Source organism: Falco naumanni, chromosome 6 (genome assembly GCF_017639655.2).
Source record: "Falco naumanni isolate bFalNau1 chromosome 6, bFalNau1.pat, whole genome shotgun sequence".
NCBI lineage: Eukaryota > Metazoa > Chordata > Aves > Falconiformes > Falconidae > Falco > Falco naumanni.
In genome coordinates this window covers 28099421-28116404 of record NC_054059.1, presented here as the reverse complement: position 1 = coordinate 28116404, position 16984 = coordinate 28099421, and the positions used below count along the sequence as shown (strand labels likewise).

Genomic DNA, 16984 nt, shown 5'->3' with positions numbered 1-16984 from the left:
CTCGGGCACAGCAGTGAGGGCGCCGCGGCGAGGATGCCCCAGGAAAGCGAGTGCCCCTGGGTGGCGGGACGGGGCAACCAGCGCCTCACGCCCTCCGGCCCCGGAGAGAGAGAGCAGCCGCGGTGACACCTCCCACGCCGCACCGAGGGCGGGCTGCCCCCACTGCGGCCCCGCCACCGCCAGGCCCCGGGCCCGGCCTCGCCTCCCTTCAGCGCCCGCCCCCGCCGCCTAAGATGGCGGCCCCGCCTGCACCCACAATGCTCCGCGGGCGGCCGCCGCGCTTCCGGGTGCGGGCCCAGGAGGGCGGCGGGCCCGGCACGGCGCGAGGGGCCGCGGGCGGGCGGAGGGCGAAGCGCCCCCGACCGGATGTGAGCGAACGTAGCGGGCGGACGGTGCGGGAGGGAGCCGCGCCCGGACCATGAGGCTCCGACTGTGGCTGGTCCCTGCCCTGGTGTTGCTGTGGGGGCCGGGCGGGCTGGAGGCGCTGGGGCGCCCGCCGCGCCGGCAGCGCTACGGTAAGGGGCAGGGGGTGTGAGGGAGAGACCACTGCCGCGGGGCGGGGGGAGCGCCTCTGCCGAGGGGTGGCGATGGGGTACGTGGGATGGGGAGAGACCACTGCTGAGAGGCGAGGGGAGGACAGGGGCTCCCCGCTACCGAAAGGAGCGGTGGGCTGAGGGAGAGACCGCTGAGGGGTGGGGGAAACCGGGGGGAGAGGGGCGCAGCAGGCCAGGGGTAGCGGTGGGGGAGATGTCACCGCCGCGCGGCGGGGCCGCGGCCACCCTGCCAGGGGTCAGCGGTGCGGGAGAGGGGGGAGGACGGTGGGGCAGGGCCGGTGCCGTGAGGCGATGGGGAGGAAGGGGCTCTGCGGCCTGGCCGTGCGCCCTGCTGGGGGGCGGCCCTCGGCGGCGGGCAAGGCCGCGGCTGCGCCCCTGCCGGCCTGCGGGGTGGGGGGCGCCCGGGCCCCCCTTCAGCTGGAGGCGGCGTTGGGGTTCGCGGTCGTTGCTCTCTGCGGGGGCCGTGTGTGATGTGACCGCTTTATCTTCACATTGAGGTCTGCTAACGAGCTTTTCTCACAAGAGTTTCTGTTGAATTGAGGCAGGATAATCGTACAAATGGCTTCCCGTCATCACAGTCCTGGGTGGAGAGGCACCAGTGCAGAGAGAGCCTGAAGCTATTGGAGCTGAATGTGGCTTCTAGAAAAGCTTAACCCGGAGAACCGTTGCTTTATTTAACTTCCCTACACTTAGTTTTGCACCTAAACTTTTACTTCAGAATGAAGAAGTTGCAAAGTTATGTTTGATAAGCAAAAGCTTATTGCTGAAATGGCGGTTGAGCTCTTGCGAGAGGCAGTGGTTGTGTCTTACCCAGTCAGATGTCCTACCTCCAGTTGGAGTGGCCGGTGGCGAGTGCTTCGAGTTCCCTTTGCTTGCTTAGATCTCTCAGCAGACATCCTGATGGGCATCCCGGCTGGGCCTCTGCCCTCTTCTCCCACACCTGAGGTGGGCCTGTGGTTCTGTGCAGATCTCAGCAGCTGGTGACTGCAGGAAGCTGGGAAGGATGGGGTTCAGTTGTGGATGCTCCTGGAAGTGTAACAGAGACAGAACAAACATAGCGTGTCCTTTCAACATCAGGCAGGTCAGGGAGCTCCTCAGACAGAGATTGTGTCTTGGGCCGTCAGATTTTTATGCTTTCTAAAGGTTACACAAATCATAGCTCCTTTATCTAACAGCTTTTGTATTCTTGGCCTCTGTAGCACCATGCCTGGACTATGAGCTCTTCAATTTTACGGAATACTGTGTAGAGGAAGAAGTCCTTTCTTCTGTTTCTAAACTTTGACCATTTCTATTGTCAGAAATGGTCAATGTAGAAGAATTATTAATTTCACACCTTTAGTGACTTACAGACCTATGTAATTTGTCTCCTATTTAATATTTTTCTTCCCCAGTGGGAAAATCATGGTCTATATAATAATTCTTAGTATCGCGGGAAAAATTACTTTATTGATCTTTATTACTTTTGTCTGTATACTTTCTATTTGTATCGGATTTTTATTCTTACTTATTTGAGATGTGTGACCAGGACTGCAAAGCAGTATTTGTGATGCAAAGGTACCATGGTTTTATAGTGATTGAATGCTTTCGGGTTTGTTTTCTTTCTGACTATTTTGTGGCCTTTTTTTGTTGTTTAATAGTTACTCCGAGATCTCTTTTCTTTTATTTTTTTTTTATTTTTTATTTTGTGAGTGGCAGTAACTATGCTGAAATACTTTGTTGCATAGATAACAGGGAGGTTTTATTTTCCTCATGTTATTTCACATGGTCACACACTGAATGTCATCAAACGTTTTGTTCTGTTGTTCAGTAAATACATAAAAGCATTTCATGAGGGAGCTTGAAAAATCCAGGTGTGCTCCATTAATTGTTACGTTTATCCACACACTTCCGTCTTTCAGAACACTAATATATATGGGGCAGCCACAGGTCTAGTAATTCACACTTTGTTATTATTACCTGTTTTTCAGGTAGGGGCACTGAGTGTATTTGTTGATTAGGCCTCTAGGTGATACCTGGAGTGGAAATTGGTCTTGTACTTACCACTTTTCAGGCCACCTCCAGCAAGACCAGTGGCACTGTACTTGCATACCATGATTAGTAGTTGACCAGGTTAATTTTTTCAAATCTTTATAACTCTTGGGTTTATACATTTATGTCCTGTTGACTTATTGCCTTTTTTTTTTTTTTTCCCCTCCTTGTTATAAAGACCCTTTTCTTGAGTCTTGGAGGTAGATCTTTAGAATCATCCTATCAAGGCAAGCTTTGGGGGATTTTTTTTGGTCTCTGCAGTAAATGCTCATGTCAGCTATTCTTTTATGTTTTGGTACTGGCCTTAAGCATTTGTTCTTGGAGCTGTACTTGCAGCTTACTTGTTTTAAAAGTCCCTTTGATTATTTAGCTGAGTGGTTTCTTTTGGTACAGAAAAAGCCATTTCAAGTATTAGCTTTATGCCTTTTACAAGCTGCTCTTCAAAAGATCTTTGCCTACTTTACTGTGGTTTTAGGTTCATACTTTGCTGGAGTTCTGTTGTCTTCATCTTACACACAGCTTGGTTTTCTGAAATACTATCTTTTCCTTCTGATAACTTCAACTTTGCTATTTTGAGAGCTCTGTTTAACCACAGCTTTTGTTTCGTGAACTGAAATCAGATTTCTGGCGAGCAGTATCTAAGGAAGTTTCAAGGATTACCATTTTGTGATTTCTATTAAGAACTTTCTTGCCTGTTTCTCTGTAAGTTCAGTTTTTCAGGAAGGAAAAAAATGATTATACAGTGAGAAACAGAATTTGAAAAGGAATAGAATAAGGAGATAAAAGACGTGGGTCGTTTCCCAGCATTTTTCAGCTGAAGTAATCTTAGGGTGTGGTGCTCCAGCAGTCTAAACAGATCTAAATCGGGACTGCCACAATCCTGGCCTCAGCTTTCTGATCCCTTCCCCATTCCTGTGAGCACATTCGTGGAGCTAAGCTGCCTAGAAGCTGATTGCTTTTTTTCCATAAGGTGTAGTGTGTCTGCTTTCGGGTGTTTTCTGTTTGTGGTGTCCGCTCCCTGGACTACCTTACAGCATGATTGTCCAAGTACCTGCCCTGAGTGTTGGGGGGTGGTAGTCGTTGTGCTCAAGGTGAGGGATGAAGGTAGGATGGTGGTGAGGGATGAAGGTAGGATGGTGTCCACCTCAGTTTGCCTTTAGATGATCTGGAAGCTCTTTTTAATAATGTTGGCAGCAGGAATTAATTTCTGGGAGAAGTGTAACTCTACTAGTCAATACAATGACTGTTATTATAGTTTTGCCTCTGAAAAAATGTCAATGCTTTTAAAATTTTTATCCCTCTTGTTTATCTCTGAAGATAACCTTTTATAACTATTAAATATTAATGCTGTTTGTCTTGGAGCTCAGACATATCTGGATGATAACAGGGTCTAATGTACTTGAGAAGAGTAACACTGCAAATACTGAGTTTGTGCTGTTGAACATACCTCTGAATGTGTCTAAAGAACTGCTTGAATCTGTTTTACAACACAGTGGTATTAGCAGTCTGCAGCAACTAAGCAGCATGCATCCAGGATTGCCCAGAGTAGAGTCTGTATGTAAAATGTGTCTGTCTTAATCTGTTTTGAATGAGATATTTTTTTTTAATCACAAGCTAGGCAGGGAACTGAAAGCAGTAAGATAGCTGTTCTTTCCTGGATGGATGATATTCTTTGAATCACTCACTGGTGGTCTTTTTCTACCTGCTGTATTGCACTAATAAAATCTGAGGCAGCTAACCTGGGCCTGAATTGTTTTTTCTCCACAGTGCTCAAATAATGCAGAACGCAAAATGAGCTGAAATAATGACCCATTTTAAACAGGCTTATGTAATGCACTTGAAAAAAATAGAATTTACAAGTTGTTAAGTGGAAAAAACAAATGTGGTGTTGGTGAATAAATTGGGGGACCCAAGTGATACAGAGGGCAGCTTAACGTCATTTGCAGTCAGTTTTGAATTCTGCTTCACACGTGTGACAAAATGCAGGAAGTCTGTGAGGCTAGGAATGTAAATGGCTGCCAAAGAGTTTAAGGGGCTGGAAGTTTAGCTCGGTGTCAAGAGCATGCAGTGAGATAATTGGTGACAGAATCCTTATGCAAGATTAAACTTTATCCTTCTGGACTGAAGTGTGTTGGAGACTAAGGCAAGACCCAGGTAAGGGCCAGATGTCTCGTTTCCCTGCCATAGTCTGCCATTTTTGTTACTGTTTCTTATCCGATTTTAATATCCTTTGAAGGGAGACAACTGTTTTGGATTGAGCTAGTTTTGCAGTCTGACTCCGCAAGCTGGAGCTTTGGTGTGTAGCTTGCCAGGCCAAGGAGGAGAATCCAAGAACACACAGCCTAATAGCAGTATGCTGCAGCATGTGCTACCTGCCCAGGATGCTGCGGGATTGTTTTGAAATCATTGCAGGAATTTGTAGATGCAGTGTTTCTATAGGTGGTATTGCAGGGTAGGTGATAAAGATAGTCTTCTTACACTGTGTCTCCATATAAACAGCAAATGTTTCATGTAGTCGCAGCCTTACTGAATTCAAATTGTCAGTGTGATTTTGGGGTTGTGGATTGCTAATATCTATTCTGTGGAAGTACTTAATACCAAGGTTTTAAAGTAGTTTTGTTGGGTTTGTTTTCTTTTGTTTGTGTGAATCAGTCAATGTTTCCATTGCCAACTGAAAAAAAAAGTAAGTGATAAAAGTGTAATTCCTGAGAAGTACTCAAAGTCAACAAAGGGAAGAACATCAACACTAGATTAGACTAATTATTAAGAGTTACCCTTAACTATTGCAAGATTTTTGTAATGGGAATGTAATCAAGTGCTCAGTGAGTATGGTTTTCAGTAGTGCCAATATGGTCTGTCCTCTAAGCAGCCAGAAAGTAAGATTCTTGCTTGCATTTAAGATTTGGGGTGGTTTTATTTTCCGTTCCCCCCCACTGTAAAAACTGACAGCTTCACTGCTGCTGTTCCTGGTGATAGCAGCAGTGACTCATCTCAGCTTCATGCTTCTGCTGCTTTGGAATTTGTGTGTGTGTGTGCAGAAGCCCCAGCATAGCTTTCTGCTCTGTCTGGAAGGGCCATTGGGTGAGGAAGCACAGCCAGCCAGCTCTTCAGTGCAGAGTTCTCTTAATATTACACCAGGATTTAATTGTGTGTTTAGTAGACAGTAGAGATTTATCTTTGAAATAGAAGTTTATGTCTAACTTCTGTTATAAACAGATAGTTTATTTTTCCCCAACTTTTTTATAAATCACAGGAGTCTGAGTTTGCCTGTTTCCCAGACTGATTGAGGGAGGTCCTTTGCTATGTGTAATAAAAGGTTAAAGGAGAGGCAAGTTTCTTTAACAAAGAACAGTATATCCTGCTGTCCTGTTCTACAGAGTCCATATGCCACACTGAAACCTGCTTATGTTGGGGATATCCTGCAACCTCAGTGGTTCTGATGGTCTTCCCGATGTCTTTTGTTCTTACCGATGTATGTGACTGTACTGCCCATGTTTATGTCACTTGTGTCCTGCATCTCTTCACAATATCCATCCCTGTTTTCCTGTGCTGCTCTTAGTATGTGTGCATTATTTATATTTTTTCCCTTCCTTGATACTTGCATTTTTAACATTTGTAGGTATATGGAGTGGAGGGTAGGAAGGGAAGGGGGCTCTTTTATGCAGGGAGGCACCTACAGCTGCCACCCACTCAATGTTGATCCATAATTACTGAGGTGCTGAATGAGAACATGGTATCCCTTGCATTCCTTGGTTTCCTTTCTCACTTTTTCAGATTGTTACTGAAATCATGAAAGTTCTTCCCCCCTCAGTACCTGTGGTGTGCCTTGAATTTTGGAAGGTCATGTCTGAGCGAATCTGAAGTCATATCCACAAGAAGAGATGCAGTCAGAGGGGGAGAAGGGGTTGGTCTCACAAGTGTAGTCCAGGCAGTAATTAGTCTTCACCTGGAGTCAGCTGCACTCAAACTTACTTTGTGCCACAGCAGGATTTTGTGGTGTGGTACCTAAGCAGAGTATTAAGGCTGACAGTTTTTGGAGAGCCAGACAAATGATTTGTTTCCAGAGAACACTACATCCTGTGACTTGGCTCTTCTTGTCTTCAGGATATATGGAAGCATGTGATTTTTGGTTTGGGTTGGGTTTTTTAGGGTTTTTTTTAAGCATTGAGTCTTACGATGCTGTTCAGGTTTAAGGTGAAACAGCTGTATTGCCCTTGTTTTACTTTGAATATGAAGATGTTCATTCAGTGGCCTTCCTTATTTTTTGTAATGTCAGTATTTGAGCAGGATATTGCATTCTTTTTTTTTTTTTTCTTCAGAATGTGCTTTCTGCTTTCACTAATAGGATAGACTGAGTTACTGAATCAAGTAGATCCAACAATAAATTTTGTTCTCAGTGATCCCCATTTAAGATGTGTTTAGTGAAGGAGAAAATTTGCAAGGTTGCAAGTGTGTGGGGTAACATGTAGGAAACATTGGGAGTATTCAGCTGTATTGAAAACCACCAGAAAGAGCAGTTTAATTACCTGTACAGCTTCTGCTAAACAATTTGCACCCTTAAGGAAATACACTGTCCAGAAACAGATGTGTGTCTTACTGTAAGCAAAAAACTTTGGAGTAGTAGGAAGGGTTCAGCTATATGAACAAGCTTTTCCTGAGGTGAGCTAAAGGGAGCTTTTCCATGGTTTCCATTGCTGGTGCCTCTGAACGTGTGGTGAGTAGAGAGTAGTTTACCCTGTGTAACTGCAGGGAAAGTATACCATGGAGTAGCTGGTAGACAGTAAGTCAGCAGCCTACCTTGCCTCCCAGTGTGAGGTCTGTGTATCTGTACCCCGAGGCTTTGTCTGTGCTGTACTGGTGACTAACTGAATTCAGGCACCTTGTTTTCTCACATGGTTTAGCAAGTTTGGTGCAGTTGGGATCAAGTCAAAAAACATGCCTTTTAAAACGCTCAGTAATGCTGACGTGGCTGGCTGTTCTTACTAACAGGTTTGTCTAGAAATGTGTTTAAACAGAGTGTAAACCTTTATCCTGTTACCGTTTATAAGCAGGCTGACGTACATTTGGTTCTTACTTTGAACCTGTTTCTCACACAGGTTCTTCTGTTCACCTATACCGAATGAGCAAACCAGCAGCCACTCTTCGGTGGAAACAAGTAAATGATTAATCTAAACTGTTAAAAGCATGGGCTGTTTCACGTGGGATAAATGTTTCAGTTCACTTTTTCTGTCTTTGGCAATGGCTCTGTACCAGATGCACCAGAGAAAGATGTAACAGCACGTGTAATGAGCTGTTGGGGAACAGCATTCCCACAGATGGAACTTCTCAACACATCCTCTTCATCGACAGTCTCCTAAAAGCAGTGTAAACTGTTAAGAGAAGGTACACACACACATTTAGGCATGACTGCATCACCTCCTGGCTGGTGAAGACCATCTGAGTGCTCAGTTGAGATATGAATGTATTTGCCTTCTACCTTAGCACTCCCTGGAATGGTGCTCCTGTCAGACAATCCCACTATATCGCAGCCAGTAACCGGCTGTTACCACAAACACGAGGGCAGCTGTTTTATTTAGGGTGATGGAGACCTGCGTTAGCTCATATGATTAAGGTTGGAAAGACTCCAGTCTGTGTTTCCTGGTCCAAATTCAGACTGAGGCTGTGAATTATATTTGAAGTGACTATATTTGGTTACTTTAGTTAAAATATTTTAATATATGAAGAGCAGCATGATTTGGAGAATAAAACCAGAAATAGTAACAATAGCGAATACAGAGACCTTCAACCATTCAGGCGCTCCCCCGCTGAACCAGAAAAACTGTTATTAGTTAGCTGCTCACAAGCTTTTGGTAGGTGTTTGATAAACATTGGAAATCGGCTGGAGATCAGTACATGGGTTGTAGTTAAGGAGTGCCACACAGGCAAGAGCTCTTTTTTTCAGTCTGGGAGACGCCAATGATTTAACAGTCACACTGCAAAATCCTCACCAAGTGTGTTTGCTGTGCTTGTTGTAGGACTACTCTCTGTAGGCTTGTCATCCCATCCCAGTGCCTTTTGACGGGAGATCTATTTCTGCTTTTATTCCCTTTGGGATGGTTGGAGAAATAACTGCAGGCATTCCTGCAAGCCTCTCTGATACTCTTGTGGCCATTTTAAAATCCTGAAAGTAATATTTTTTTAAGTATTGTTGGATCTTGTGTTTTAAGTAGAGATATTTTCTATCGTGGGATAATTGTGAAGAGTTTTTAAAAAATATTGTATCTTCTGGGTTAAAACATCATGCTTCTAGATAAGCTTACCTTTCTATAAATAATGCAGTGCAAAAAAATGCTTATGAAATGGCTGACTTGCCACATTTACTTGTTGCTTTCTAGGCAATAGATTGGGCATGAGATCATGGGAATTTACTGTTCTGGTTATGAAAGCTGAGCTGGTTGGAGAAGGATGCCATTGGTATTTGAACTGGTAGTTGAGCACTTGGAGAGAAACCTCTTCTTTTGAAATATACATAGTGGCCTGCACTCAGTGAGCTAAGCTGTTGCCCAGCACATTTTTGAGCTCTGTGCTGCTGCTGGGGTGGCCTGCTGCGATGGGTACCGACTATAATTTATCCAAAAGATACTTTCCTGTGCTAAATTGTGCAGTCTAGTGGCAGTAGGGTTTTAGCCTTGAAGTGAGATGAAAGGAGGAAACAGTTGATGAGTTCAAAGTTGGGGGCAGGGGAAGAGTCCCTGCTGTGGATTTCTTCTTGAGAGCTTTATGGTATTGTCTTTGTCACTGATATTCCTTCCCTGTTTCTGTTACAGACCTGGGATGTGTATGTTCTGGGGAGGTCCCCATCCAGGAGAGAAGTTGCAATGAAGTGAAGGCTGGTCATCACAAATAAATAAATATTTGGACTATCAGGATGAAATTAAGGTGTCCTTCTCCAAAAAGAGAGGAATGCAGAAATCTAGGAGGGGTTGGGAGGGAAGGAACCACGGGAAAGTGGTTTAGGAAAACCTGAGTCAGCTTGGTGCTGTTGAAGCCCCTGGGAAATGATTCTTGGACCATAGTGAAGATAATGAGGAAGGAATGCCAGAAAGATTATTAAACTTGAACAAAAAGTAGTCAAGTATATGCTTGCTGTGGCTCTCATCCACAGACTGCTGTACAGTTGGCCCCTGTACAGTTCTGTATTTTGTTTAAAATAATGACATTTCATCTTTTATTTTCAGTAAGCCATGATCATGAATTCATTTTCACAGTATGAAAATTGTACCAAAAAAATTTTAAGTGTTACCAATGTATTTTTTTCCACATCTGTCTGTCCCTGAATCAGTTCACAGATTTATGTCTAGCAGCAGCATGTCTAGAGTCTTTACTTATGTTGCAAGTAAAATCAAAAGCAAACAAATTTAGGAAGGTTAAGAGGAAATGCGAACAAGTGCATTCTTGTTTCAGGGTTACAGGAACTAGGAGTGTCCTGTGTGTCATGCGTTAGTTTAACAGAATCATCTTACTCATCTTCAGCGCTCTGTAGGTCTTGTTCTTACTACCCTTCCTGTGTCCCTGTGAGGCATTTCCAGGAGGGTGTTTGTGTGTGCCTTGAGGGGAAGCAGGACTTCTGAAGTTCTTGCCTACCAAATAAAATAAAATTGATTTCTTTGGCAGACTTCTCAGTTCTCTTGCTGTGAAACTGAGACATTTTGTCTTGGCTGCAGTGACAGCTGCGTCTTGCTCTTTGGCATGACCTTCCCCTGGTTCTGGGCTGGTTTCAGGCAAAGGTGGAAAGGGGCAGAAGGAGTAGTGTTTCACAGCTGGGGTTGTGCCCCTCGGGCAGATCTTGTGCTTGGTAAGTCCCCGTGTCAGTAGGTCCTCGAGCAGAGCAGCAGTGGTACCACACCTCTCTTGCTTCATGGCCCACATACCACACGCTTCCTCTGTATCACGAACCAATGTTTAGTGTCCTGTGTATCCACGTTTGCTTCAATCGAGGAGCCTGCTCTAGCTGAGTGTGTTGAAAGAATCTCAGGTTTAATTGAAAAAATTCAGGACTAGACAGTTTAATGAGGGTTTTTTTTGGTCACAATTAATTTTCCCTGCCTGTCCCTACCCTCCTCCCAAGTGGTTCTGGATGAGGGCAGCTGTCAGACCAGGAGCAATGAGTTATAATAGGCTTCTTCAAGAAAAAGGATGCTTTGAGGAGTTTTAGGTAGTTGCGTACTGTGTGGCTATAGTGAACCAGCCCTGCAGCATGTGGCAAGCTAATGATGAAGGCGCTGTCAGGCATGCAACAACTGGGCACAGAATGGGGGGAAAAACCGACAACAGAAAAACAAGTGATGGAAACTTGCCTTTGCCTATAACCTGAAACGCGTGGTAATTGGTTGCAGGTGCTCTCAACCTGTGGGTTGTAAACAGAAATCAAGAAATTGCAGCTGCACTGCCCTTCCTGTGTTGCTTAACGGCAGGGGAGGGGCAGCCAGGTGGAAGAAGCCTGGGAGCCACTGCTCCATGGCTTCTGCTGCATGAGAAGGCAGCCGTGTCACCTGTCCATCACCGCTCGTGGGTCTGGTGCAGGACCGAGAGGGCTGTGAGGGTCATCTTTGTTTCTGCAGCTGCCTCACTGCCAGTGTACACAAGCATGTGTGTACATATGTAGGTGGTTAATTCTCCCCACCTGCCCCCTCTCAAAAAAACCCCAAAGTGATTGCCTTGCCCTGAACAGTGCGGCTTGGGCTTTAGAGGCACGTATTTCGGGGTGAATGATGGTATTGAGTGTAACGTTAAAAAAAAAAAATAATATTCAGGAGCTATACCAATCTAGAGTTCAGATTGGCAACCTTGGCTTCTTGCACAAGAGGCAGTAAAACTCCGCTTACTAGTGGTGCTGCTTACTTAAAAGTCCAATAAAACAATGTGATGTTGCTTGGCTGAGTGGTGTAAGCTAGTGATCAGCGGCTCTGAGGAAGTGGAAGGCTGCTGTTGGACAGAAAGGTAATAAATGTTCTGATCTGCAGTGAATTTGGTAGAAGTTTCCAAGGTTACATTATTTTCTTCCTTGGACTCCGGTGGGGATGAGCAGGTGAGGAGCACGATTTCCCCATTTAGTTTCCAGGGGCAGACAGGGAGGGCATTAGCTCTGCACAGCTGTGGCAGTAAAAATGATGGGGTTGGTTGCTCAAAAATTGCTATTAGTGAACTAAATTCTTTGTTTGCCTCTCTCAAATCCTGCCTTGTCTCACACTGTGATTTCTACTTGCCTACATAAAATGTGCCTTTACAGAAATGTACAATAGTTAACCTAAAATCAGAGCAGACTGTGGTCTTGCTGTTGAAATGAGAGGTTCTGTTTTGCTGGTTTAGGTGTGCGTTTGTGAAATAGAGAGTGTGTTGAAACTAAAACTTTCCTTGTTGCTCTTCCAGACACAGTTGAGTCCATGCTTTCAGACTACGACATCCTTTCTCAGTCTAGCATCCAGCAACACTCTTTAAAGAAGAGGGATCTGCAGCCTGAGACACACGTAGAGAGGCTCTTAAGTTTTTCAGCCCTGCAAAGGTAATTAAATCATCAGTAATAAAATAGCATAATATCTTCCTTCCATTTGTGATAATGTGCAGTTCCAAACCCAGAAATAGTTGTCTTGTGTTCTGTCATGACTGTCCAGTTCTTCTAAGTTAGTGATCTGCATGGTTATATGATTTCAAGAGACTCAGAGGAAACAGAAAAAATTGCATTGTATTATTCTGCTGAAGTGACAGTGATTTAAGAATTCTGTTGCTTTGTTCTTAGCTTTAGTTCTGTTCTATTCTGTTCTTTCAATTCTACTTGTTGGGTTGGATCCCATTCATACCTCATCTAGCTACTTTGTCGTACTTCTCGACTGTCCTCTGGTTCTTGAAAATCTGCCTTCAGTTCAGGGAGCGTGTATTGTGTTGCCCAAGAGATGTATGTTGTGTTTTTTTCATAATGTTTAATCCTCTTCATACTGAGTGTAAATTTCCCACTCAACGAAACACTTCTTTTAATCATTTTTTTTAATAAGACAGGAAATAGAAGCACAGGTGAGAGGGGAAGGAGGGGTGGAAGAGAGCAGGGGTGAAGGCTGTTGGGATTTTATTCTGAGTGTCAGTAAAGTGCTTTGAGTGTTGAAATGGTGAACCCAAAATGGGAGAGCAGGGTGAGAATAACACTTTGTATTAACAAGTATAGGTTGATTTTGGTCATCTGATGTCTTTGTCTACTGTGCTCTCATGTGCCTTTCCCTGTCTGTCATCTACAACTGCAATTGTCACGCAAGTTGTTGTGCGTTGTTGTTGAATCTCTAAACATTTGGAGGGGGTAATGTTTAAGTACCAAGTATAAAAGGTTAATGGGATCAAATATCTGGCTGTTCCTGTTTTGCACTGCCTCGTGCACCCTGACTTTATCGTGAGGTTGCAATACTGCCAGTGATAATCACAGAATAATTGCAGAGGGCCATGCCAAAAATCTTTGACTCAGAGCCCACATAAACCAAAAGTCCCTGAGGCTCCTTCCACGGAAGGTTCTCTACTTCTTGGGATAGCCTTTAGTTTTTGTGACAATATATCATAAAAATATTCAGAGTTCAAGTTTCTCTTTATGGTCTTCTGACTGTATTATTTCAGAAAATAAGAACTGTAATTTAATTTAAAATAAATGAACAAATTCTGTAGTCTGATTTTCTTTAAATCGTTACCAGTAGCTGTTTTTGCTGGACTGCACATGGAGAAGGTGCATCATGAGCAAACTGTGACTGTTTTGGATTTTGTTTTTTGTTTTTTTTTTTTTTTATTAACATCTTTGACTCTTTAAAGATATTTGCAGTTATGAATTACACGGTGTATGTTTTTGTAGCCTCCTTATCGGAGGTCATGTGTTCTAACTTCTTTTGGACTCTCAGTAAAATGGAGACTGGATGTATGTGTTATGTGTATACTTTGCTTAAAAATAAATGGAAGTAAATTCTTTTACAGGCACTTTAAATTATACTTAACTGCAACTGCTGAACACTTTTCAGAAAAATTTCAAGCATTAATTGTGGATGGTGAAGGCAAGGAAAAGGAATACAGTGTTCAATGGCAAGACTTTTTCACTGGACATGTTGTTGGTTAGTATGGACTAGACACTGCGTCAGTGCTGAGGAAGCACAGCTTTGCACAAGTATCTTGACCAAAGTAAATGGTGTGTTGCCCTCATTTTCACCAGATATGGTTAGGATGAACAAGTAAACTTAATTTTCTTGCCCCTTGGGTTTTCTGGTTTTGTTTTTGTGGTGGGTTTGTGGTGGGTTTTTTTAGGTTTGGTGCATGGTGGGGTTTTTTGAGCTACTGCATTAAGGTTCTAAGATAGGACTCTTCTGTTTAGTTTGGCAGAATGCAAAGGTATAATTTACTGAAGCAGCAGCTTGTGATTCTTTTTTTTTTTTTTCAATGATGATGGTAGCTTTAATTCCAACTGGAATGTAGGACGTGAGTGTTCCTTGTCCCAGAACACAAAGCCCAGGTAGTGGTGATGCAGTGTTGTGCAGATTGTTATATTAAAATGCTTTCAGATGGTTCTTCACAGATTACTTTTCTGTAAAGAAAGAGTGTCTTACTCCACTTTAGTCCAGCACTAAAGCTTCTGCTAAGTTGTTTTGATTTTCATGTTGCCTATGTGATGTGGCGAAAGTCTTTTCCACTGGAATGCAGGCTGACGCCATGAAACTGCTGGCTGATAGCAGTAAGATGCCAGCTGCTTTTGTTGGCAGAAATATTCTGTGTCCCATTACTAACCCCCAGAGTGGTTTCAGCACTTTCTGCAAAATTAGCAATTAAATCTGAGTCTTGATGACTATGACCATTGGGAGGTTAAGATTGCGGGGGAGTGCTGGTTCATTTATTTTTTTTTTCTTTAAACTGGACAGTATAGTGTTCTTCAGAGACTGAGGAAAGTAATTTGGCATGAAGTTTAGAAACAATTAAAAAAATCCAACAAGCAGTGTCTGTGCAGGAGTGCATGCAAATAGAGCTGAATTAATTTATATTTTCCTTGCTTATGTTCAAGGAGAGCATAATTCCAAGGTTGTGGCACATATTGGCAATGAAGATTTTACAGTGAGGATCAGTACAGATGGAGAAGAATACAATATTGAGGTATGCTTTACTGCTGAAAGCTATATTCAAACAATAATTTCTTTGTTGTTTTTTTTTCCCCCTGTGGGTGTTTCTAGCTCGTCACGTTGACACCTCTGTAGCTCAAAATAGACTTGGTGGCGGTGTTTATTTTGGGGCAAGGAGGGAGAGAAATGTGAAACCAATTTGACTTTTGCAAGTGTTGAGTTTTATTAGTGAGTGACGTTCTCTGACATTTGCATGTTTTAGATAAATCAGCAGGTATGTTTTAAACAGGAAAGGTTTTTAGAAACATAAATGGATAATATTAGGAATTAGTGGTGATTATGTCCTTTAGAATAGCAAATGGTGCAGCTTTTTGAGCAGAGTCAATGTTGAGCTTTCTAAAATTTTGGCTTTGTTACATCTTGGAATTTTTCCCATTCTTAGAGCTTTATTGGAAAATCTGGTATTTTTCCCTGCTCCCTTGTTTCTGTTTTTCACCATTTTCATTGCTTGTTATTTTAAACCATTGGTTTAAAAACCATATTCAACAAATATATAATTAGAGACTATCCTAATGAGTTGTTCAGTGCAGTATATTCCCACGCGCAAGCTGTATTAGAATGGCTGAATAACAGTTATTATGGCTGCGTGTTATATGGATATTGTAATTGTCTTGAAACCCAAGGATATGCAGAATTATGGGTAAACCTGGGAAATCCAGTCATGTTAAAGAACAAAAATGTGACTAGAACACCCAAACCACTGTACTTGTGTTTTACGTTAAGAGCATATAGTAGCTGTTTGATTGTGATTGAAAGCATTTTTGTGTTTGTGGTTCAAAGCAATGTAAGCATGTCTCTGTTCTCCACACAGCCATCCCCCTTGCTCTTTGTTGGCTGTGTCTGTACAGCTAAACAAAGGCAGGCAATGGCATGGAGGCTCCAGCTTGCCCATGCTGCTTAGCTGTTAGCCTCCCCGGGTCAACTTTGGCCCCTAACCAGCCATGGATGTGACAATGCCCATGCGCAGTCAGAGGTGGTATGTGCCAGAGAATATTCTCAAAAGGCAGCATGCTCTGTCATTGTGTGTCTTTGTTTTCGTGGTTCTCCTGTACCATTCAGAAAGGCTGAGTACCTTCGTATAAACTCGTGGTGTCCGCACACCTTGCCCTAGGGTGCAAAGCACGTTCCCTCAGTTTTGTGCAGCAGACGTGTGGCTGCTGGGCTGGCACAGCCTTTGTGTTTCAGGACCTTTTTGCTGTGAATGAAAGCACAGTATTCTAAATAGCAAGCAGTTCTCTTTCAGCTTGAGACAACGAAGGGCCAGAGGAGACCCAGACCCAGGTGCTCTGCATTGTGGATGTGGGCAGTCTTTGCTACTTGGCCTTGCACAAGGAACAGACCCTGTCCGTGTTGTATTTGGTGGTGGTGCTGTGAGCTCTTATATACAAATAATAATAGGGATGTGTCGGTAAAGAAAAAACACGGTTCTTATGCATCTGCTGTGGGAATTAGTGTCTTACATTGGGGTTTCGTGGTTTTCTTGCTTTCTTTGGTTTTGGAGAAGTTTTCATACTTCTAAGTGACTTGGGTAGCTATTGAATGTTGAAGAGGCTGCCTTCTGCCTTGAAGACTGTGTTCTGCTGTGCACTTAAATATTATATACTCTCTGTTATCTGCCAGCTCCTGTGCTTCTGCTCAGTGTATGTGTTAGCATAGTTTAAGCATCTCCACCCTGGCTGTGCCAGTCTTTATACTGTTACGGAGGGAGCGGAGGAGCCTTGAGATGCCTCCTCAGCTTGCTCATATTCTAGAGGGGAAGAAAAATTCTGTCTTCTACAGCCTTATCAGGTAGCTGCCACCACTTTGTTGAGATGATGATAGATTCTTGGATGCCTGTGTAGCATGAAAGAGTTGAATTCTGTTGGCTTTCTTGTGGATGTAGTTTTATCAGTAGGCTTACTGCTGTGGGTGAAATTATTGTAGTCATTGTGTTCGTGTGTGTATATGTAAAGCTGTGGAGAGCTGATGGTGCATATGTATAATTTTTACTTACATAGGCTTAGTCTTTGTTTTCACTGTGCTCCTAACTAATTGCATTTTGGTTCTTCTTGTGCTGTCAGCCACTGTGGAGATTTGTAGAAAATGTGCAAGATGAAAGGCTGCTGGTCTACAGATCTGGAGATATTAAAGATTTCTCAAGATTGCAATCCCCCAAAGTGTGTGGTTATTTAAAGCTGAACGAAGAAGAACTATTGCCAAAAGGACTGGAAGACCGGAAGGAAAATGAAGGTGAGT

At 43.4% G+C, this 16984-nt stretch overlaps 1 protein-coding gene across 3 annotated transcripts in view; it reads left to right on the top strand.

Moving 5' to 3' along the window:
• Positions 1-264: 264 nt before the first annotated feature.
• Positions 265-16984, top strand: part of ADAM17 (ADAM metallopeptidase domain 17) — a 36479-nt gene continuing 19759 nt past the window's right edge. For 2 of the 3 annotated variants that reach the window (XM_040597657.1, XM_040597656.1), the window contains exons 1-5: positions 265-515; positions 11991-12123; positions 13563-13696; positions 14635-14723; positions 16810-16978. In XM_040597657.1, coding sequence (XP_040453591.1) covers positions 419-515; positions 11991-12123; positions 13563-13696; positions 14635-14723; positions 16810-16978 — 622 coding nt within the window. In that variant the 5' untranslated portion in view covers positions 265-418. Of the gene's footprint in view, positions 516-11469; positions 11562-11990; positions 12124-13562; positions 13697-14634; positions 14724-16809; positions 16979-16984 lie in introns of those variants that run through there. The other variant, XM_040597658.1, reaches the window with a different exon arrangement.